The sequence below is a fragment of the Aegilops tauschii genome, chromosome 3, assembly GCF_002575655.3.
Source record: "Aegilops tauschii subsp. strangulata cultivar AL8/78 chromosome 3, Aet v6.0, whole genome shotgun sequence".
In the NCBI taxonomy this organism is placed as follows: Eukaryota; Viridiplantae; Streptophyta; class Magnoliopsida; order Poales; family Poaceae; genus Aegilops; species Aegilops tauschii.
Genome location: NC_053037.3, coordinates 41,087,822 through 41,112,531, shown reverse-complemented (window position 1 = coordinate 41,112,531; position 24,710 = coordinate 41,087,822). Strand labels below are relative to the sequence as shown.

General features: G+C 45.1%; 2 protein-coding genes across 2 annotated transcripts; one reads left to right on the top strand and one right to left on the bottom strand.

Moving 5' to 3' along the window:
- Nucleotides 1-6,518: 6,518 nt before the first annotated feature.
- Nucleotides 6,519-7,628, bottom strand: LOC109738994 (F-box protein At1g47340-like). The gene has a single exon (XM_020298078.1). The coding sequence runs from the start codon at nt 7,626-7,628 to the stop codon at nt 6,519-6,521; it is 1,110 nt and encodes a 369-aa protein (XP_020153667.1).
- Nucleotides 7,629-11,761: 4,133 nt separating this feature from the next.
- On the top strand, nt 11,762-12,832 carry LOC141042675 (uncharacterized). The gene has a single exon (XM_073511551.1). It carries the CDS (start codon nt 11,762-11,764, stop codon nt 12,830-12,832), a length of 1,071 nt encoding a protein of 356 aa, XP_073367652.1.
- Nucleotides 12,833-24,710: the final 11,878 nt, after the last annotated feature.

Below are 24,710 nucleotides of genomic sequence, written 5' to 3'. Positions count from 1 at the left end.
GAAGGAGAATGCAATTCCCTCGTACTTGGGAAACACAGTAGAAAACAAAAATAATCGTCATACGATCACGATCCCAGGAATACTATGAAGATGCATTAGAGGTTTAGAACGGATTGTTACCAATTTCGAGTTGCAGCGGAAGAATAGTTGGTGTAGATTGTTGATGAAATCCCTCGAACCGTTCACGAACGATCCCTCCAATCAAAGATCAAAAGCACAACCTCTCTACGGATTACACGCGTTCAGGCTGTCCGATCCGGCGGCGCTTCGCCGTTCAGAGCTAATCGTCATTGCATAATTAGAGAAGGGAGAAGTGAACCTCATGGGGCTTCTCTATTATGAGGATTAGAGGGAACTAGAACTTGCACTAATCTAGATCAAGTCTAAATTAGAACTAGATTAATTAGAGAGAAAACTTATATCTGCAAAGGCCAAAAACCTCTAGTATATATAGCTGTAAGGGAGAGGGGGAGGGGTGGCTGAATTGCGGAAAGGGCACCCCTCGTCCAGCGTCGGCCAGGGAAGGAGGCGGAGTCCAACTCCACCTCCCAATCCGGCCTTCCCTAGGGCTGTAATTGTTTTGCTTTATTTGGTCCACCGTGCAAAAGTCATGTCAATGGGGAAAAAATACCATGCCAAAAAGTAAACTTGCTATCCTCTTAATAATAAAATCACCATCACGGAGAGCAGCAAAAGGGCGGACGAGCTCGCCTGATCCTGTTATTGTGGATCAATAGCACAACGTCTTTGATGGATCAGCATTTATTGCAGGGGGGAGTCCTGGCGAGTATACGAGGCAATGGAACGGTGCATTGCCGTGACGGCGTGGAGATGGACCACGGTGCAGGATGTAGGTGTGAAGAAAGGACCGGCACAGATGGAACACGGCATCAGCGGGCGTGCCAGCCAAGTGCTACCGTACTGGATTCAGGTCATCGTTTTCTCACGCTGACAGAAATACCTCCTTCCAACTAAAGAAAGACAGAAATACCTGGTAAACATTTAATGAAACGGTGGACCAATGATGCCAGAGACGTGCTCCCGATGTACTTGCAAAAGTATCATATTTTCCGGGGATGACGTTTTGGCTCCGGGAGCATTTGCCCCACATGAACAATAAAATTGAAAAAAACTAGCAAATATTTTCAAAAATTCTGATACTTTTGGTAGACATTCTTATTAGTGCCGTAAGCATGGCCAATAATCTTCATGTGAAACGGAGCAGTAGTGTTTCCTCAGCGAAACACAAATTTGGGTGTAACATTTGGTGTTTGATTTTTTTCTGCATTCCAAAATGCTTGACCTTTTTACATAAAAAAAATACTGCAGGTAGCATTTGTGTGCGACTATGAACACATAAATTTTTTGTTGGGATTTTTTTTGACATTTCAAAAATCATTTTCTGTATGTAGGAGCACGATGCACGCGGGAGCCGAATTGGATTTCCGCATTTTCCCTATGGTTCAGGTAGGGCATCTTGGAAGCTGGCCCTATAACGGACACCACATTCGTCCACGGACCGGGGGTGACTAGTCCGCGGACACTGATGCGGGGCGGCCGGCCCCGCGTATAATTTAAATTGTATTTCAACAAACCTGCAAATAAGACGGAATTCACTTAAGTTTGATCATAATTTACATAAGACGGATGATATTTCGTCGTCGCCATGGCTATATAGTAATCTAAAGAAACTACATGCAATTGCTATGGTCCAGTACAAGGCAATATGTACATTAAGTTGCCATGGCTATAGATGTAACTTAAGTGCCATGTGGCAACAGAAATTAAGTTGCCATGGCACCGAAGTTTTAAGTTGTCGCTAAAACTCATGCAAAGTTGAAAAAGGTTGTAAAATTAAAAAGTTTCCATGATGGTAAACAATAAAGTGGCTATGCCATAAATGGTCAAATTGCTATGATCCAAAAATAAATAAAAATGCAATACTTTATTTAACAATATTTCCATGCTCTAAAATAACTATCATGTGATTTAAGTTATCATGGTGATATATTTTATAGTTGCCATGGTACAGTGCCAAAAAACACATGCATTATGTGTTAATTTCTTGCACCGCCCAACAAATCACCATGGATTCTGGGAAAAAATCAATCCGGGCTTGCTAGATCGCATCTACCTCTCCTCACGAGAAACTCGTCCCACGACAAGGGTCTTCTTGCCTCCCGGCACAGTGGACCTCGGCCCTCGCCGGTGGGAGGGCTCATGCTCCATTTTTAGGTTTTTTTAGGGTTGATTAGGGTTTGTGTCCTACTCAAGGAGACGGCGGCGACTCCATGTAGTTAGAATAAGGTCCTTCCCGCCTAGTCATTGTTTCGGCGTTGCGTACAACATTGTCGGAAGGCGTGTCGAGGTGTGTCTTCGGTGGATCTTGTGGGATTCGATCGGTGTTGGTCTTCGGTTGATCTCCATGGATCCAACATTGGTGCATCTACGTTCGCGTGTCTGCACGTTGAATTCTTCTGATCTACACTTCTATTCATCAGTGGCGGTTGCTATTTTGGTGCGCTAGTCCTATGAGGCCTTAGCACGATGACTTCCCGACTGTCTATTACAATGAGTTTTACCCGGTTCTGATAAAGGAGGACCGATGACGGCGGCGCGCTTCGACTCGCTTCAGTGGTTGTAGTTGTCGCCAGGTGGTCAATTGACCTAGATGTACTTTTTATTATTTCTAGTGTTCTTTGTACTGCCATGACAGTTGATGAATGGATTGAAAGTTTTCTTGAAAAAAAACACATACATTATAGAAAATTAGAAAGTAGCATGGTCCGATGATAACTGTAAGAAAAAAATGTTCTCTAGATAATGGCAAGTTTAGAAAATTTTGTAGTGTGCAAATGGCAAACTTATATAGAAGGAAAAAGTAGCTCGTTGGTGCACGGAGATGCGACAATGGGATCGGTGGCTGGCACCGTGTGTGCGATCAGTGATCAGGTGCGTACGCATGTCATTACGATAGCAGTACTGGCCGTGGTAGAAAACGGAGCTGGCCGTCAGGTCCAGCACCGAAGCGACGACGTTACCGCGCATGGTGGGCCAACTGGATGCAGCATTAATCAAGCTCTGCACCTGTGTCGGATCCATATGACAAAGGACGGTGCAAGACACCGAGACCAGGCGAGGACGAGCGCTCCTGTGTATTTTCGCACCATCATGTTCAAAACTAAAATGATAATAAAAAATCCATGATCTCAGTAATAAACCCCCATCATATTAATAATAAAACTGTCACCCTCCTAATAATAAAATGCCATGTTATTAAAAGAAAAATGCCATGCTCTTAATCGTAAGATTGTCATACTCTTAGTAATAGAAAATGTCATGTTACTAATAACAAAAATGCCATGCTCTTAACAATAAAACTCTCATCCTCTTCATAATAAAAATGCCATATACTGATTATAAAAATTCCATGCTCTAAAAATAAAACTTCCATTGAGAAAATAAAAAACCTAGAAATTGCCATGCTACATATAATAAAAATGCACATATCAAGTAGGAAAACCACCCTCTAAAAATAAGGATTTGTTCTTTTAAAAATGAAAAAACAAGATTTTTGAAGGAAATAAATCAATAATAATAATAATAATAATAATAATAATAATAATAATAATAATAATAATCAAAATCAAAATCAAAATCAAAATCAGAACAAAATTATTCTTTAAATACATATAGAAGTTTAATCGCACTTGTTCACAACCATCCACTTAGTATAGTGGTAAGTGCACCCGCCCTCTCTACTAGAGGTAGTAAGCTCGAACCCCATCTAGCACACCTTCATCATGGAACTTTTGGAGAAAAAACACCTTTGGCCAGGAAGCAGCTAACAGGTAACGACTCTAGCAATAATATGTGGCGTCGGCTCTGCACCGAGATTCGTGCAGCGGCAGGGAAGCCATTCATCGGGGTTGGCCTCCTTGCAAACGACCACCAGATAGCATTCCTAATTATAAAAGTTCACTGAAAGTACAAAACATCTTATCTTAAATCTTAAACATAATAAAAAAATAGATCGAGATTCTCTACTACCGCTAGAACGAGCCTCCAACGCTTCGCTCTCGTCGCTCCTCTGCCGGAGTCGGCTTGACTTTGTTGATGACACTCGAGAAGTCTTCGTGCACGTGCCCTAAGGACCAGCGCCTTGGAACCGCAGTTGTGACCGTTGAACTATTGCATAGATCTGAAGCACCTGACACCAAAATTCGCCACATGACGAGAAACCCTAACCTCATCGCCATAAGGAGATGGCAGAAATCTACATCAAAGCTCGGTCAACTACGTCCACACAGGAGAACTCGAGGAGGATCAGAATCCGGAAGACAAACTCAAAGCTAAAGCGCCGCCATTCGTCCAAGCGTCGCACTTGCAAGGACTTAAAAAGTCCTAACCTAAAGTAATAACCAGAGTGGAGGCACCGAGATTTCCCTCCATGCCATCGGCCGCTGGAGCGACAAGCAGAGGGGAGACGAATCCACATGCTCGACGATGAAGCCTAGAGGGGAGAGTTTGCCCTAGCCGCTTAGGGTTAGGGAGGAAACAAGAGGAAGTCTTCAACAGGGCGCCCGACCTTGGCTAGCCCATTCGATCCTCACTACGGGAAGTAGCGTACACCGTTTCTGTTTTCTTTTCCAGCATATTCGTTGGTTTTTAATCAGTGTAGAGTGACCCTTCTAGCAGTGGTTTTCTGAAAATATGATTTTTTTTTTAACCTGAGAGCAACCTTTGAAAAAGTGAACATGATTGAAACACTAACATTTTTTTTTCAAAATTCTGAACATTTTACGAAAACACAAATATTTTATAAATGTTATTTTGAAATTTCAAACATTTTTGAACAATTTGTTACATTCCAAACATTTTTTAAATTGTGATTTTTTGAAACACCAACAATTTTTTTGAATTGTGAATAAAATTTGAAATTCCAAACATTACTTCAAAATTGTAAAATGAAATTAAATAATACGAATGTTTTTTTGGAAAACATGTGAAAACTTAAAATTCCAAAATTTTATTGAAAATACGAACTAAATAAGGAAAATACGAACATTTTCAGAAAACACGAACATTTTTTCTGAAATCTGAAACATTGCTCAGAAATTCAAATATTTTAAAAAATATAAATAAAAAGACAAGAAAATAAGAGAGAGATAGATAAAATGAAAAACAAAAAACCGCTAAAACCTAGTGAAAAAGCATTAGAAAATACTCCCTTCGTTCCTTTATATAAGGTGTATTTGTTTTTTGAAAAGTCAAATGAGTGCAAGTTTGACCGAGTTTTTAGAAAAATATATCAACATTCACGACACAAAATTTATATGATTTGATCCATCATGAAAAGTAGTTTCATATTTTATCTACTAAGTATTGCAGATGTTGTTATTTTATTCTATAATCTTGGTCAAACATTCAAATAGTCGACTTGCACGGAAACCAATACACCTTATATTAAAAGGTCACGGTGAACTTGAACAAAACGACCTGGGTTTTCAAACGCTTTCCAGGTTTTTTTGTTTTTGTTTTTTCTTGTTTTTCTCCGGTTTTTCTTCGTTTCTTTCTCCCTTTTTACTGGTTTCTTTCTTTCTTTTCCTTGGTTTTCTTTGTTTCTTTCTCGGTTTTCAATAGCTGTTTTCTTTTCTTTGTTTCTTTCTCAGTTGTCATGAGATGTATAATCAATCATAAATTTGTTCATCACATTTATGCTACACTTTCTTGGAGAGATGCCACTGGTAAGTTATGGATCCCAACCCTTCATTCCTTGTAATCACGGCTTCAATCACTTTTTTTTACTGTTCTTTAGGATCTGAATGGTTTTATTTTTTGTTTCACAAATCAATTCCAAACATATACACTTATGCTTGTACTACAAATCTTAGTGAGATTGACAACCTCACTAGATAAGTCTAGTGACCAAGAACAAGTTCTTAATTGTGTGCATGTACTGATCATTGACCGAGCACCCCATAGATTGATAATCTTGGTTCTGCATTGAGGGGGAACTTACTGTTTGTTGCAAACCCTTACTCTATGCCCCCCTACAATTCCCTATATAGATAACACGAGGCGGGAAGAGTGTTTTGCATCGTTGTCGGGGATCGTTCATCACAAGTTATTGGCCGTACACTCAATCATTTTACTTTTCTTACTTACTTTTAATTGTCTTTAGTTTGTTTTTCTCCACTCCAAAAAACTCGAAAACCACAATAAGATTTAAATTCCAGCAAGTATTATTTCTTGTCTTTTAATTGTGTGCATGTACTAGTATGGCAGAGAAGAATAAATTTAACTGTACACGGCCAATCGAGAACAAGGATACTTCATACACTAGGGTGCAGTGTGTACGCTAAAAGATGAAACCACTTTATGTTCTAGTCTAATTAAGGGAGAATTTTTTTATACACATGCATGATAGCTTTATAACTTCTCTTGTGTTAATTATATATACTGAAATAACCAAAACATTTAGAAAACAAAGTAGATTGACATACATATGTATATAGTTAATTATTGGCCGAGACACGACGATGGAAGCGAAAGTTGCAAATGGCAATTCTATCTCCAAGCTGTTTTGGTGCCTTCATAACATGCGTGCTTGTATTGGTGCGAGGATCGTAAATTTGAAGTATCACTGATTGGGCAGGACCATGGCATTGCAGTAGAAGCTTCCCACCTCCAGGCATCACCATCAGCGGCATATAACGACTAGTATATGGGGTCATTGGGATCGAATAGGCCTTGATCCAGTTGATCTTACCAGAGTCATCCAGTGTCCATATGTTTGTGCTTCGACTGTCTTGTTTTTCGGCTATAACCATGCACAGAGCGCCGTTGAGCTCGCTTATACAGATTGCTGCTGTTTTCCTCCGCATCTCTAGGGGATTGCCTTTCCGTGGCCCTTTAATCATGTTGGCCTTCCATTGCTCGCTCTCGATGTCGAAGCACAACAAGGTTTCACGCGTCTCATCTGCCAAGAAGTACATAATGCCATTGACAGCGACCGGGGAACCCACATCAGTGGGCACACTGATCGGAGGCGGCAGCGTCCGCCTCCAGGCTGATGATGGGTCGTCTCCTAAAGTGAGGACCTCACAAGTTCTTTTGTCCTTGGCAATGCGGACCACCTTGTATTCATCAGACGAAATGGCACGGCCGAAGCCATAGATTTCATAGCGAGCCATGGCAATGAATGGATGCACTTCGAGTGTCTTCACCTCCATTGGTGGGCAGGTCAGGAGAACCTCCCCGGTGGCCGGATCTACTACATGGATGCCGTTTGACGGACCGCGGCTGAGGGCGATGAGGTCGTCGAGGCTCGACGAGCACGTGATCCCAAAACCTCCGACGACCCTGATGACTCTGATGACGTTGCCTTCCATGTCCATGAGACGCATATCACGGCCTGCGGCGGGTTTTTCTTGTGGAAAGTAGCCGGTGTCGACGAGGAGCGGGCCGTGGCGGGACCTGTGCGCCGCGGCGAAGTCCGGGGCGGAGATGAGGTCGCGCCACCCCCTTGAGACGCATCGGAATCGGCAGACGGACCTAAACGGCGTCCGGCAGAGGATGTCGAAGATGGTGTCGTTCGATAACGGCACGGCGGTGGTCTCCGACATGCCGTCGTCGTCGCCGACGCCGTGATTTTGATCTGTTGGCTAAGTCAACCGGGTTGGTTGCATTGCATTGATCTGTTGCGGTGGACAACCAAGGAGGTTGGCTTCCCCTTACGGCGGCACAATATCCTCTTACGGCGGGCATTCCATTTGGACTCGTACGTTAATGGGCTGCTTGCTGTACGCGAGTCTCATCTCTTCCGTTTCCAGCCCAAACCTACCCCAACAAGGCAACAAAGGCAACAACGGAGAGACGAGGAGAGATCGATCGATCGACCATACACGACATGGGAACTATATTGCTTCCCTCTCGCTAGGGTTTTAGCTTCTCCCGAGGTGATTTTTCGCCGCCGTCGAGACCTTGTCCTTCCTCCCCCGATCAAACTTGGGATAGATTCGAGCTGATCACGGGGCGATCCTGGATCACCGCCCGGCCTTGATCGATTCCCTGGAGCGAGACGGGAGTTAGGGTTTCTGCAACACCCGATTGATCTACGTCGGGTTAGGGTTCAGGTAGCGATGGCAGTGGTTGGATCGGGGGCGTCGGAGGCGTCCGGATCAAACTCCACTTGCGACTTGGCGAAGATGATGGCAGAGCTGGGGCTCCGAGAGGAGGACCTAGACGACGTCGTCTACGAGGAAAAATATGCGCCGCCAGAGGCGGATAGGTGGATGGCGGTGGTTCGTGTGCACATCGACAAGCCATACAGCCAGTACTGGTTTTTTAAGAACATGCAAGCGGCATGGGATCTAGCGCAAGATTGCAAGTTTCGTCCCCTCGAGGACAATCTTTACACAGTCCGGTTTTTCTGCCTAGGGGATTGGGAACGGGTGACGATGGATGGACCGTGGAACTTTAGGGGAAACACAGTCATCCTCTCCCCCTACGACGGAATCACTCAGCCATCTAAGGTAGCTCTGGACACCTTAGACATCTGGATCCAAATCCACGATGTCCCGGATAAGTATGCTCATCTGGTTCAAGCTTTGGTCGGCAAGGTGGGCAAGGTTCTGTTTACTGAAACTCAAACACAAGATTTTGCTGGCAACTTCTATCGTGTATGGGTTCAGATTGATGTTTTCAAACCGCTCAAGAACGCGGTATCGATGATCCGGGACGGCCATCGCTAGATTTACAGGGTGAAGTATGATAAACTTCCCGATTGGTGTGCTGTGTGTGGGCATCTCGGGCATGTCTTCAAGGAACACGGGGATGGAATACACGCTCCAGCTGCTTTGGTCTTCAAGGATCTGCGTGCCTCGTGGGCGATGCAGACCGGGGCTGGTCCGGGAGGTGGACGTGGATGCAGAGGAGGTAGAAGAGGAGGTAGAGGCGGTCGTGGCAGAGGAAGGAATGCATCGCAGGATGGTTATGGAGAGGATCCCTAGGAAACCGAGGAAGCAGAAGGAGACGACTTGGAGATGGTTGCAGCAGAACACAATAGAAAGAGGGGATCTGAGCAGAGCGCGGGGCATGTAGCATTATCGGGCAAGAACCAAATGACAACAGAAAGTAATGTTTTGGCTCTCCCACCTCCTGTGGTTCCCCCTAGCCCAAACTCTGTACAAGACCCAAAGAGGACGAATACGACTAATGAGTCAGAGAAGAACAAGGCACGACCTAAGCTGAAGTTGGCGGGCCCGCTGGACGGGTGCCGCCGAGGACAATGAGTGCATTCTGCTGGAACTGTCGCGGTGTGGGCAAAGCCGCGACAGTCCGAGAGCTTCGCGATTTCGCGAAGAAATTTGTCCCTACCCTGCTGTGCATAGTGGAAACACAAATTGATAGCGCTAGGGTAGAAGCTTTGGCAGGAACTTTGGGTTATGATAATGCTTATGCTGTTAGTAGTCAAGGTAGAAGTGGTGGTATTGGACTGTTTTGGAATAATTCAATAAAAGTTGAGATTCTTGGTTACTCAGTTTATCACGTAGATGTATCTGTAGAGGAACACAATCAGGATAAGTGGAGATTCACGTGTGTATATGGAGAAGCGCAAACACACCTGAGGCATCAGACTTGGACAGTTTTGAAAAACATAAGCACGTTGTACTCATTACCTTGGCTGTGCATGGGAGATTTCAATGAGGTTTTACATCCAGATGAGCATGAGGGAGTTGGGGAACGAAGCAACGCCCAAATTCAGACTTTTCGAGACACTATGGATATTTGCATGCTGCTAGAGAAGGGCAATTTTTGGACGTTTGAAAAAAAAGTTACTTGGGGAGTTACACGAGATGTCGACTGGATCATGCCATGGTGAATGCGGCTTGGATGAGTAGGTTCCCAACAGCTTCGGTCACTCATCTTACAAGCTCCACCTCCGATCATGCACCGCTGTTGCTTGACTTTGGCAGCCAAGAGAAGATGAATGTTCAGTGATCTTTTAAATATGAAATTATGTGGGAATCGCATGAGGGCCTCCGGGACCTGCTTATGACCGGGTGGGATACAGGACCGCCCTGTCTATTGGTGGAAGATATGAGACAGAAAGGGAAAAACATCTCCAAGGGCCTTGACAGATGGAGTAGAGACACATTTGGTAGCGTCAGAAAGGAAATTAAGCAGCTCAAGACGGCACTGGAGGGACTCAGAGGAGATCCGTTGAGGACTGGTCCATCTCATGCTGAGTTAAAAATCAACAAAAAATTGATTGAGATGTACCACCGAGAGGAAATCATGTGGCGTCAAAGGGCAAGAATTGAGTGGTTGTCTGCTGGGGACAGAAACACACAAAAAATTCATCTTCGAGCAAGTCTTCGAAGGAAGAAAAACATGATAAAGGCGCTACAAAATTCTCTTGGAGCAGTGGTGGTGGACCCGGCAGAGTTAAAGGCCATGGCTAATGATTTTATCAAGGTTTATATGCATCAGAGGGCACTCAGAATATGCAGGAAGTACTCCAACATGTCCTACGGAAAGTTACAGCTGAGATGAACACCCTTCTATGTGCCCCTTATACAAATGAGGAGGTCAAAACCGCTCTTTTTCAGATGTTTCCAACCAAGGCGCCGGGGCCGGATGGGTTCCCTGCCCATTTTTACCAGCGCCATTGGGATATCTGTGGGGAGGAGATAACAAATATTGCGCTCAGGATAGTGCGTGGAGAGGAAAGCGCGAAATGCATCAATGATATTGTTCTGGTTTTAATACCTAAGGTAACAAATCCAACAGTCTTATCTCAATTCAGACCTATAAGCCTTTGCAATGTTCTGTATAAGATCGCATCCAAGGTGATAGCAAATAGACTGAAAATCATTTTGCCTGATATAATATCTGAGGAGCAGTCAACTTTTGTCCCCGGGAGATTGATAACGGAGAATATCATATGTGCTTATGAGCGTCGTCATTTTATGAAGAGATCCAGGTCAAAGTCAAATAGCTTCTGTGCCCTAAAGCTAGACATGATGAAGGCTTATAATAGATTGGAATGGTCTTATTTGCGAGCTATAATGACAAAGCTGAGCTTTGCAGGGAAGTGGATAGATATTGTTATGAGCATGGTCTCATCGGTCTCGTTCTCGGTTTTATTCAATGGTGAGAAGCTAGAGTCTTTTAAACCTTCCAGAGGTATCCGGCAGGGAGATCCCATCTCCCCCTACTTATTCTTGATTGCAGCAGAGGGCCTTTCGTGCCTCCTCAAATCCAGTTCTCAGTCATCGTTCGCAGGTATTCAGGTGGCACCAACGACTCCAGCAGTTAACCACCTTTTGTTTGCAGATGACAGCATGTTGCTCTTCAAGGCCAATGTAGAGGGGTCAGTTGAGGTGTCAAACCTACTGGACACTTATTGTGGTGCGTCGGGATAGAGAATTAATCATGAAAAGTCTTCCATATTTTTTAGCAAAGGCTGTCCGGGTAGCACAAGGGAGGCGATCAAAAACGTGTTACAGGTCCATAATGAATCCTTGAGTGAGCGCTACCTTGGAATGCCAACAGAAGTAGGCCACTCAAAAAATGGCACATTCAAATATCTCCGTGACCGGGTATGGGAGAAGATAAAGGGCTAGATGGAGAAGATTTTGTCCTTGGCAGGTAAAGAGGTCTTAATTAAATCTGTGGCATAAGCAATACCGGTCTACCCCATGTCATGTTTCATATTGCCACGACGTCTCTGTGAGAGTATCACTTTGATCATATGGCAGTTCTGGTGGGGCAGCAAGAATGGACGGAGGAAACCAAGCTGGGTGTCATGGGAAACTATGACAAGACCGAAACACATTGGGGCTTAGGCTTCCGTGACCTTGAGATCTTCAATTTAGCATTACTTAGGCAAGCATGGAGGTTGTTAACTGGCGATACTTCTTTGAGCGCCAGGATACTAAAAGTTGCATATTTTCCAAGTTGCTCTCTGTTTGATGTCGAGCTGGGGTCAAGGCCTTCACAGATATGGCGCTCGATTCTGGATGGCCGTGATATCCTACCGCAGGGAGTCATTAGGAGAACTGGAGATGGAAAAACCACGGAGATCTGGTCCCAGAATTGGATCCCAAGAGATAGTTTCAAGAGGCCCATCACTTCTTTGCTTCCGAACCCGCCGATGATGGTGGCCCATTTGATCGTTGCTTCTTCTGCATCATGGAAGGAGGACCTGGTTTGGGTGACTTTTACACACTTTGATGCCGAGGAGATTCTGCGGATTCCCTTGTGTACACGCATTGTCGATGATTTCTGGGCATGGCATGAGGAGAGCAGAGGAGGTTTCAGTGTAAGATTGCCATACAGAATGATATTAAGGACAAAGTTGAACCGGGAAGCCTGGCTAAATGAAGAGGAAGGACCGTCTAGTGATCAGCAAGAGCAAAACAAGTGGAGCAGAATTTGGCATATCAAGGTTCCCTCAAAGTTACGAATGTTTGTGTGGCGTCTGGCGAGACAGTCTATGCCAACTGGTGATCTTTTGAAGCATCGTAACATGGTGACGGAGGACACATGTCTTAGTTGTGGGGCTATGGACACGTGGAGACATGCTCTACTAACCTGCCCGATGTCGAGCAGCGTGTGGGCCTTAGCGCCGGAAGAGCTAGTGCAGCACCTGGTGGAGAGGCAGGAGATCAATCCGAAGGAGTGGCTGTTTGCGTTACATGAAATATTAGACAACAATAATTTTGTGAGGCTGATTGTTACCATCTGGGCCATTTGGGGAGCACGAAGAAAGGCGATCCATGAGAATACTTACAAGTCGCCTCATCCTACTGATGGGTCATAACTAGCTATCTCGCAGACCTCCAGATTATTAATGGGATAACACATAGACCGTCATCGAGGGTGCACGCAAGACCGACGCAATGGCAAGCTCCATGTGAGGGGTGTGTCAAGGTGAATGTCGATGCGGCAGTGTTTGGTCAGGCAAGGTACGGAGCCGTGGGGGCGGTATGCAGAAACTCCGATGGATCGTTCCTTGGAGCTTCAACGATGTTCTTCAGGTACATTGGTGATTCCCAAACTCTTGAGGCTCAGGCTATCAGGGAGGCACTGGCTTTGACGGATGACTTATATCAGAGGAGAGTACATGTTGCATCCGACTGCAAGGTGGTGGTAGACGATCTGAAGAAGGAAAACTCGTCGGAATATGGCGCCATTATACATGAGATAGTCCGTCGAGCGGATGATTTTGAATTTTGTAAATTTAGTCATGAAATTAGGAGCTGGAATTTTGAAGCTCACAACTTAGCGAAGCATGCTTTATCCCTCAGGGTTGGCCGTCATGTTTTGTTAGGGCACCTCGGAGAACTTTCATTCGTCCCTGTAAACATTGTGACGTCTTAATAAAAAGCTTCGTGAGGTTGTCTAAAAAAAAACACCATGCACGACATGGATGTGGCGGTAAGGAAGGAAGAAAGGGAGGACGACATGCACGACAGGAGATGGCCGTCCACGCCGGCGCACCCAGCAAGTTTGTATCTCTCCTCTCGATAATTCAATTCGGTGCTTAGGCCCATATACACTCGGTGAATAGTAAAAAACCGTAGATTCAAAGAGATCTGATTTTTTTTATGATGCAAGATGCTCAAATGCGTGATGTTCGTGCAACATTTTCTTGCCGTAACAGATGATGTAAAACCGATGCCCTATAACTTTCAAACTTTAAACATGGTCATTGCATATTTCAAAATTTCAAACTAAATGTTCAACATTATTAAGCATTTAGGACGTCGTAGTCCATCACTCGATAACCACTCTACTAAATAACAACACTATGATTCGTGACGTATCCGGAGTGGCGGCACGTTTACGGTCCTGTTTTACAATATCTAGTGAAATCATCGTCCGTGTCGATGTAGATGGCCCCTCCGCTGGAGGGGACTGGCTCGTGGTCATTGTCGGTAGACGGCTTCACCTCCTCTCCGTCATCGTGTGAGCCCTCCTTGTCGAGGTACTCAAACAAATCATTGACCTCGGCCTTGATCCTACGAGCATGCTTCGTGTTTTCCTTCTTCCTGCACTCCTTGTTCTTCTTAGCGTAGAACGCAAGCTCAGCCGCCACATGGTTTGGATCGGTCCCCACCGGTACGCGGACGAATATGGTGTTTGATTTGGCGTGTCAGTGTTGGAGATGCTCTAATTGATCTATATATGTTCGTAGATTGTTACATTTAAATCATGTTCATTGTCCACCTGTGCTTCATCACCCATCATTACCGGAATCCTCAACTTTGGCCAGCGTCGGCTAGTTTGTCAGTGCATTACGCTGGGCACCTGGCAAATACGTCTTTGCCAAGTACTCCCTCCGTCTCATAATGTAAGATATTTTTTGAGACTGTACTAATGTTAAAAAACGTCTTACATTATGGAACGGAGGGAGTACCTTTTTTGCACTATGCAAACAATGCTTTGCCGAGTGCTTTTTTCCACTTGACAAATATTTTTTTCTTTTCTTTCTTTCTCTTTTGCTTCCTCTTATTTCTTTTCTTTTATACATTTTTTTTCTTTTTTCCTTTTATGTTATGTTCTTTTCTATATTATTTTATTATATATTATGTTTTACTCACCCTTTATCTGTTTTTATATGCATTGAGTGCATTTTTTAGGTATTTAACATAATAGAACATTTATACTCAATTACATAACTCACCTGTTGCGGTTTGTTGAGTGCATAATGTTGGGCACTCGGAAAATAAGTATTTGCCGAGTACCATTTTTTGCACTTTCCTTGCCGAGTATCATTTTTTTGCACTCGGCAAATAATTGTTTGCCGAATACTTTTTCCCATTTGGCAAACACTTTTTTCCGTTTCCTTTCCTTCCTCTTATTCCTTTTCTTTTATACATTTTTCCTTTTATGCTATGTTCGTTTTTTATTATTTTTTTATTTTATTTATTTTCCCATCTTTATTTATTTTTATATGCAATTAGTGTATTTTCTAGACAATCAGGTAATATAGTAAAAGTTTGAACTGCAAGTGCATAAAATAGTTCAGAAAATTGGGTTAAAATTTCTATTTATATTCTTGAATCTATGTGTAAGCTTTATACAATAAAAAGAAATTAATGGCAAATGTATGGGTGGGTCAATCGTGGCTGTCACGTTGACGTACCTTGGACGCTCGCAAAATCATTAGTGCATGCAGCGTAGCAAAGTAGCAGGCCGTCTAGCGGCAGACGGTGTACAACTAGGGCACCTGTGGCAGGAGTTTGTATGTGTGGCAGCCACCGGTGATTTGGCCGGTTGTTTTGGTTATTAATGGTATTCCAACTCAAAAAAGGAAAACAAAATACTACCAGCGACCCTAAAAAGAACTATCAAAGTATGGCACGCAGGCGGCTGGACTCTGCCGATCCTGCCTTGTACGGTTTTTGTGGACCCTACCTTGTACGTATTCGATTAGGACTCGTTAATGGGCTCCATCGATATATATACTAGCCGTAAATTAACCCAACCCAATATTACGTAGAGCAAGAGAGAGAGAGAGAGAGAGAGAGAGAGAGAGAGAGAGAGAGAGAGAGAGAGAGAGAGAGAATCAAACAATACGTCGACATGGATGCCAGTTGTGCGACGGCGAGGAAGGAGAAAGAAGAGAGGGAGTATATATCAATGCGCATGAGGAGATGGTTGAAGGAAAGTTGGAACCCTAACGAAGACAAAAAGGACCTCTACACCGACAGGACGTGGAAAACCAACGAGCTCAGTAAGTACCCTCCTAACTGCACTTTTTCCCAACTGATCCACTCCTGCAACAGAGTATATAAGCAGTTAGTATTAACTGTACATACACACGTCGTCAATTCAGCGCGCATCCCACCAATGTATTACACCGACTGTGGCGGCTGCTCTAGAGAAAACCAGCAGATATTTTCCATTAAAGTGGAGTCGATAAGAGGAGGTTTACGGTGGCCGCTAGACGTGTTTGGCGTTGTCACCGCGCGCGATACTTTGCGAATGGAACACAAGCGTAACATTGTCTTCGCTCGTTCGAGGAGTAATTGTCAAACCATCACAGAGCAGGTAACTCATTATGTTCCTAGTTTATCAAATTTGATTGATTCAATTTGTCCTTGACCCATGAAACGTCATTATATACTTACTAAATTAGTTTGTGTGTGCAGTGTCCGTATCTAGAACTCACAGGTCCTACTCGTGCTGTTGTGGTCGATTTTGACCCAGGGAGCTTTGAGGTTGTGCTCAAAGTTAAGGGCGCAACTGAATCTGCTGATAGAGACCTAAGTTTTCTAGTCCTGCCATTAAAAGAATGTTATCAATATCGTAGGTATTATACTAGTAAACATAGCACACTGGAGTTAACACTCCGCCGCATTGATCGTTCCGTGGAGGCGACAATCAGTATGCGACTCGCTGCTGGTTCATCATGGCCACGCGGTTTCCAGGGTGTATTTACCGCCAGTATTGCCAGTATAGATGATGCTGAAGTTTCCTTGCTTTCTTTTGAAGATGATAAATTGCCAGTTATTGCCGATGATGGCATCATCAAGCTGACACGACGCGTTGTCTCCGTTGAACGCGAGCATGGGGAGCTGAAAGTTTCTGCCACAACATGGTGTGCAAATGATGAGCAAGATGCTATGACAAATGACATAGTTTTCACACCTAGGTTCGCTGGTAGAAGTTGTGGTGTGCTTAACGTTGGCACGTGTAAGATCCAAATCACTGTGGCCTGGTCCCTTTTTGACTGGTAAGAAAAATTGTGATGCATACACTTTTATTCAGATTGCTTTGGGAATACATTTGATTCAACAATTGACCTATTTAATTTAAGGATGGGACTATGGGTGGGGCGCCGCACTGCTACCAGGCATTACGTGTACCGAGGCCATGGAAAAACGCCTCCTTGCCGGGTCTGTTTCATGTGCTCATGCAGTAGGATCTCCCGGACCACTTCGTCTTCATCGACTTTGCCATAGATCGATCTTGGCATCTTGCTAGCTTGCACGAACTAGCTAGGATCGAACATGTATATATACCCACGTACAATCGAGTCCATGACTAGGTAGATCACGGATGCATGCACGCCAGAGCATGCCTTGCGTACGATACGATGAGTTGTTCTCCGATGTCTAGGGCATCCAGAATCCAGATGTGCCCTATTTATTGTCCATCTAAATGACATAATCAAGTATAAAAAGAAAAAAATACACGCACGAGTCTTCACGTAAGATCAATGATATAGGACTTAGATGTGTGTAATACTTATGACACATCTAGATGTGAATACTGTTTTTTCGAAAATGAGGCAAAAGTTTTGCCTCATCTCATTAATAAAGAAGAAGAGAATTGCCCGGTTAATTAGCGGAAAACCAGGCGAAAACAGACACAAACACCCTCGTCGACCGTCATGGCCCTCGGCGTAATCAAGATGAAGATCTTCGAAGACTTGACTTACACTTGAAGGCATATTTGAATGATTGACATGCTTATCTCTAGATTATAACCGACCATGTGTAAACCCTAAATATCCCCGATGCCTATATAAGCCATGGGATTTAGTCCGTAGAGACATGATTACAACGTTAGAGCTTAGGAACTCCTGTTGGCGCCGTTTCTTCTTCCTCTAGACTACCTCACGTAGCTCTCACAAAGACAGAAGCAGACTCAAGAATATTTGTGGCCGTAGCATCACACTGCCGGCCTTTTCCTTTCTATTCTCTTGTCACCCAAAACAAACACGAGTTACAATCCCTATATAGCACATGCGCACACTCGTTCAGCCGCCACACTCGGCCACCGCTGGCACGTACGCACGGCCAGCTAACCCACTGACCAACCACGTACTAATCTGGAATCGCTCCATGATCCAGACGAAACTGCCGGCTAGGTAGCTAACTAACTTATGCATGTGTTCTTTGGTCCCGCAAAAAATGATCTTTTTTCCCCTAGGTCTACCTAGGGTTCCCCTATTCCCCGGCGACGACCGCTAAGGCCAAACAACGAAGGACACGAGGACGCCGGGACAAAGGCGAGCTGGCTGGAGCCTGGAGGAGTCTGTGGGGCTGGTCCCTGGGAACGTCGTGACGAGACACCGCTGGGTCAAGAAGCCAACCAGGGAGAGCGGCCACCGCTGATATATGACTTAGATGTGTAATACTTATGACACATCTAGATATGAATACTATTTTTTCGAAACGGAGGCAAAAGCTTTGCATCATCTTATTAATAAAAGAAGAAGAGAATTGCCTGGTTAATTAGCGGAAAACCAGGAGAAAACCGACACAAACACCCCCGTCAACTGTCATGGAACACGACAGCCTCGAGGGAACACACAGCCAACCTGGCTACTAGCACAAGCCACACACACACACCACCGAAGAGAGAGCCGTTATCAAGGTTGCCCACTAGGATCATCGTCATCACTCCTCCTCGAGCCAGCGACTCCGACTTCACCGAAGAGCAACCACCAAATACAGCCTCGCCGCAGTGGCCTCGCGAAGTCCATGCCGGCCCATGCCAAACAGTTGACTCATAGCGTAGAGATCGAGGAATTGGCAGACCGGTATGAGATGCTTGGGTCGGCGGGGCGGCAAGGTAGCGCATTAGTACTGGAGCTTAGAAGGTGTCGGCCAGCGATCTGCGGGTTGTTACAATGTTTCAAGGTTGTTGCAACTCAGAAGTGACTATGTATGCTAGCCGAGTTACATATGGTCAATATAGAAAAGAGTCTGCCATTAGTGTTGGATCTAGAAATTAGTCATGTTCTTTTACTTCCTTTTTATGAACCAAAATCTTGCTAAGTAGGTCAATGATATAACATCACACTAGATCATGAGGTATATACATGTCAACGCAACTAATAATCCACAACAAACATTACATCATGTGAACAATCACTCGATCTAATTCATCCATAATCCATTCATTCATCTAAAAAATGCATTCATGCAAGATTATATATCCATATAGCATACTTATACTTAATTCATAAGTTCGTAGACAGGAAACAATTAAGATCATTTAGCATGTGGGCATTGATCGATGTTTACCGTACTAAAGGCCACCAAGGCGCGTCATGAAATAGGTTGGCCAGTCTATCTCCATAGGCACGATTACATTACAATCACGAAAGCGATCCGTTACCTCTTCTAATGTCGCTGTGTCGAGATGAGCAATGTACATGCCCCCGCTGGCGTAATCCGTGATGAGCAGCGTGCCGCTCCTCTCTCTCCCGACAAAATGCATGACGGACATCCACTCTGTTGGATGACCTCGGTCAGTTTTTGGTCTATCACCCTAGTGCGGAGCCACTCTGCATCGCCATCTCTGCTCCGGTCTTTGTTGTCTTGTTGTTGTGTCCAGATCTCTAGCTGGCGGCCACGGTACACGCAAAGCGACAAGAGTGCGCCGTCTACGGTGGTCGAGAGACGGTTCAAACGCATGTGGTCAGCGGCACTAAAAAAATAGCGCGCTATAGCGTCGCTAATAGCACGCTATAGCGTATTGAGAATTGTCTCGCTAAATATATTGGTGTACAACGTCTTGCTAATAGCACGCTATAGCGCGATATAGCACGCTAATAACATATTTTTAGGTCGCCGCTATTTTGCTGTAGCGCGCTATTTTTTTCATTGGGTCAGCCATAGTCGGCGGGACGAATGGACACACGAGCTTCGTCAGGGAGATCCGTGGCCTGTCTCGACGTCGACGTTGAGGACGTGGAAACGGTGTGAGTTGCTGACGCAGAGCCAGTGCGCATTGCCTCGGCACATCACGGCGATCTCCTCCTCCATGAACCAGATCTGATGCTCCATCATGTTGAAGCACTTGGCCGGCGCGCTCCAGCTCCGCTCGCTGGAGGCGAATCGGTGGAGGTTGAACTGCGACTTGTACTTGTCGGCGCCGATCATTTGGACTCTGAAGGCTGGCCTGCCGTCGCCGCCGGAGCTGCTCGGTATGATGGCGCGGCCGCAAGGGTCAGAGTTGCCGAACCGGCAGCTGCATTCCAGCTCGGGCAGCACGTCCCACCTGCCGGCGAGCGTGTCGCACACAGCCAAGCGAAGGACGTTGGGTTCCAGGTCATCGTCGCGTGGGTACAGGCGCACCAGGAGGAGGCCGCCGCGCGTGACGAGCGGCACAGCACGGTCGACGACGGGGGCGTCGGCGCTGGGGACGAAGGACGTCAGTGGGCGGCGATAAGGGCCAAACAACGACGAAGGCGACGACGGCGCCGGGACGAAGGCGAGCTGGCTGGAGGAGTCTGTGGGGCTGGTCCCTGGGAACCTCGTGACGAGGGATCTCTGAGTAAAGAAGCCAGCCAGGGAGGGCGGCCACCGGCGCCGGAGGAGGAAGGAAGGCTCGGCTACGAGGCGCCGCCAGTGCTTGCATGTGGCGGCGCAACGGAAGAGGGTGACCACGTCTTCAATGCGCAAGAGGATCTCGCGGACCACGTCTTCAATGCGCAAGAGGATCTCGCGGACCACGTCGTCCGGCGGAGTCTTCATCGACTTTGCCATAGATCGATCTTGCCCCTACCCAGGGGCGAATCTACTAGTGGGGCTCTCAAGGCCCAACTCAGCCACATGCCAGCCCAACCCAACATATATTTGCATGATACAAACTTGCATAAACTTTGAGCCCACCCTCTATTTTCTGTCTAGATTCGCCACTGCCCCTACCCTGCTACGAACTACTCCCTCCGTTCCTAAATATAAGTCTTTGTAGAGATTTGACTATGGACCACATACGGATGTATATAGATGCATTTTAGAGTATAATTCACTTATTTTGTTTCGTATGTAGTCTATAGTGAAATTTCTCTAAAGACTTATATTTAGGAATGGAGAGAGTAGCTAGCTAGGATCGATCGAGTATGTACTTCTGCAACAACGGCAACACATGTAGTATATATGTACGGTAGAGCACGTGACTAGCTAGGTAGGACACGGATCCATGGGTGGACGTATGCTAGACTAGAGAGAGTTTGCCTTGCGTACGGTACGATTGATGCGACCAAATTTCAATAAATCTGTGTCGTCGTACTCGAACTAGCTATCCTTTCCTTTTCTCCAACTGGATCGAGCAATTTATACGCTCCAATAGAACTTGTGATCGAGGTATTGCTTATTGTTTATTGTTTCATTGTTTTTTATATAGATCACCGTTCAAGCTGAATGGTAAGGTCTTATATTGGATGTAATTTAGGGGAGCGCTACGCGTTCGGCGGATGATGAGAAATGATCGACCACTTGGCCGGTCGTTGGATGGAACGAGAATGACTATCCGATCTCCTCACCAGTGATTTGCAACAAGTCAATTCTTGCGCCCAATCTATGCAATAGGGGACTTGTTGCAAAAATACCCGAACCGTTATTTTTCTCAGTTTGTGCCATTGCAACAATATCGTTGTTGTAAAACTCCTTTACAACAGGACCTGTGTTGCAGAAGCATCTCTGACTCTGCAAAAAAAACATCTCTAGCTTGTGGCTGTGCTGGTCACCATTGCAATAATGGCCTTGTTGCAAAAAAAAATAGCATACAACCATGCAGATGGGGAGAGAAGCATGTGTTGCAGTTGTTGCAGAAGTACACCAGAGTATCCTTGCAACCTTTGTTGCGGGAGCACGCCGGCGAGTCCCAGCAACCAGGTCTCGCCATCCCCAGCAGTCGGCCTGCAGCGCCTGAGGGACAACTGGCAATTGCCTTGCGATATCCCAGTGGTCCTGCCTCGAGGTGCCCACCTGCTCGACCCCGCAGCACCCAGGATGAAGAGAGTCCACCATGGAAGGAGCTTGGAAAACACACACACACACACACAAAAACAGAGCCATTGATGGGGTTTCAAAAATGGAAAGAGTTGTGGTAGAGGAAGCTGCAAGATAGGAAAGGAGATTGAGAAATAAAGAGGATGAAGCGGCGGGCGGTGGAGAAAATAATGAGTGGACTAGAACTATCCAAAGTAGATAAGCACAAGTCCGTGTGCTGCTATTTGCAGGGACACGTGTCCAGCGGCGCATGCAAATCGCTGGATCCGCGGGGTGATTAGTAGTGTTTCCGTAATTTTTACGTCTCTCCGGTATTTAGCTCAATGTTTTAACTAAATAGCAGTAAGCACAGATACTTGTATTGAAAAGAGATCATGTATATACCTTTCATTTACTTTTGCACCTCACTCTAGTAATTAACAATCAACGCGATTTGAGATTTTATATAACTAACTAACCGCATGACCTCATTGCAGAGCTTGTCCCTCCCATGTGTTTCACCGACAACCCTCCCAACAACCGCGATATCATGCCCAGATATGCCTTCCAGATATTTTCCATCAATATCGCGTCGATAAGATCGCAAGCATGTTATTATCTACGGTGGCCGCTTGACTTGTTTGGCATAGTCGCGACACGTGGATGTCTTAGACAGATCGCAAGCATGTTATTATCTACGCTTGTGTAAGACCTAATTATGAAACTATCAAAGGAGGCAATTAGCGGTATATATGTTCCTAGCTTGCTTATCGTGATTGATCCATGATTAACTACCCATGCTGGCGAGACATTTTAATGTAATATAATTGTTGCATGAAGAATATGTACCTAACGCTGTCGGGTCCTACTCGTGCTATCGCCATCTGTTATAATCCTGGAGGGATCAAGGTCATGCTCAAAGTGAAGGGCACAACCGAAACAAAGGATAGAGACCTGAGTTTTCTAGTCATACTGTTAAGGAATCATAGATATTGTTGTTGCGGTGGAGACTGTACTAGCAAGCGTAGTACACTGAAGTTGGCATTTCGCCACGTTGAGTAATCCGTGGAGATGACAATCAGTGTCATCATCACTGGGTTGTTTTCAAGGTGCATCCACTGCTGGTACGAGTAATGCTACATCCATGTAAAAAAAACGTGTTTTACGTAACCTGCCACATGGACAATTGTGATTGAAGAAGGGGGAGGAAGGGGCCCCACCCACCTGAAAATCAGGGGGAGGGGGGCGAGAGAGTTAGTGGGAAGGTTACGTAAAACGTTTCATAAAGCTACGTAGGTTCGGGATTATCGCTGCTGGTACTGCCTGCATTGATGATGCAGAAGTTTTGTTGCATAATTCTAGAGGTGGTAAACTCCGGCTGCTAATGATGGCATAATCAACCTTGCAAAGTGTGTTGTCTCTGTTACGTAGATTCCATACTAGAGAACGACTCAAGTTTCCATCTGTGAATAGATGAACGGAATGTTATAAGAGATGGTATAATTTTAATACCGAAGTATTTGGTTAGAAGTTGTGGTGCGCTTAATGTTGGCGCATGTAAGATGCAAGTCGCAATTGCTTGGTCCGTATTTTTGTCCTTACATTGTCTAATCTTCAAGGATGATGTCGGCTGAATAGTTTGGTTTGCGATGCTCCAAGTAAGGACTTGCTACTATTTTGTCAATGTATTGTGTTGCTCAGATGACTATTCAATCAAAAAAAGTTTAAGTGATGTTCCCTATGTTCATAAGACCTAATAATAATTATTTTTAAATTTTATAGTTTGACTACTAATTTGAGTAATACTCCCTCCATACTTGTCATCAAAATGGATAAAAAGGGACGTATCTAGAACTAAAATACATCTAGATACATCCCCTTTTGTTTATTTTGATGACAAGTGTTTCCGGACGGAGGGAGTAATATATAATTATTTATGCCATAAAAGTATAGCATTGAATTTGTATTTTGCCTCCATGTTCACTTCTCTTTAACAACATGGGTCTATGGTTTCCATTGCAGCCGTTAGATCCTAATCCAACGTCTTGACAAAAACACTTGTAATAAACTATAATAGTTAGTTTAATTTTGATAGGGGAGCATCAGAACTTCCAGTGAAAGGTGGCGGCGGCAATGGAGAGGATCCTAGTGGCCTCCGCCATGTGCTGGAGCATCGATCTTGACAAAGGGCCTCCGCTCCCGCAACCACGGTAACCCTCTCATTCATCAACTGTGTTCCTCTGCATAACATCCCCTCACCCTCACCCCCTCCCTACAAGCCTCGAGGCGGCCGCCCTGCACATCCACGATGTCGTCACACGCCTGCCATATTTCGATATTTACTTGACCATCACTTATATACCAATAATATATGGTATGCAAGCCTGAATAAAGAGAGTAAACAACAATTGTTGCATATTTTGTGCATCAAGCATTCAAAATGGTACATAAATAGGAATGACCCTTAGAGCATCTCTGGCAGATCCCGCAAATCGGTCGTCCGCAATAATAACCGCCGATATAGCGGACGAAGCCCATTTTTTTGTCCGGAACAGATCCTGTAAATTGCTCGTCCGCTTTTTTTGAGGGATCCTGCGTAGTTCGAACCGATTCCGTTATATCTAGAGGAGTCCTCGCTCTTTTTACAGACACCTGTAAAATAAGTAACCATTGGCGGGAGGGAACGTTTAGCTCCCGCCACTGTCTTTCGGCCGTCGCCCGCGAGCTGCTGCCTGCCGAGTCGGAGCTGTTGTTCGCTGGCTCTCATTGTCCTCGGCCACGGATTCCTCGTCGAAACGCCGCCACGACTGGACTCGAGCTCTGGAGCACTCCCCGCGCCCCTAGTCGATCCCTGGAGCTTCCCGAGCACCTCCTCATCGCTTTGCCCAAGCCAATTTGGATGGGGATATACCGGATCTGCTAGAGATGCTCTTATATATATATGTATAAATATCTCGAATT

Bases quoted from the DNA above. Each gene is read 5' to 3' on its own strand.
- LOC109738994 (XM_020298078.1), bottom strand. From the start codon at position 7,628: ATGTCGGAGACCACCGCCGTGCCGTTATCGAACGACACCATCTTCGAC.
- LOC141042675 (XM_073511551.1), top strand. From the start codon at position 11,762: ATGGCAGTTCTGGTGGGGCAGCAAGAATGGACGGAGGAAACCAAGCTG.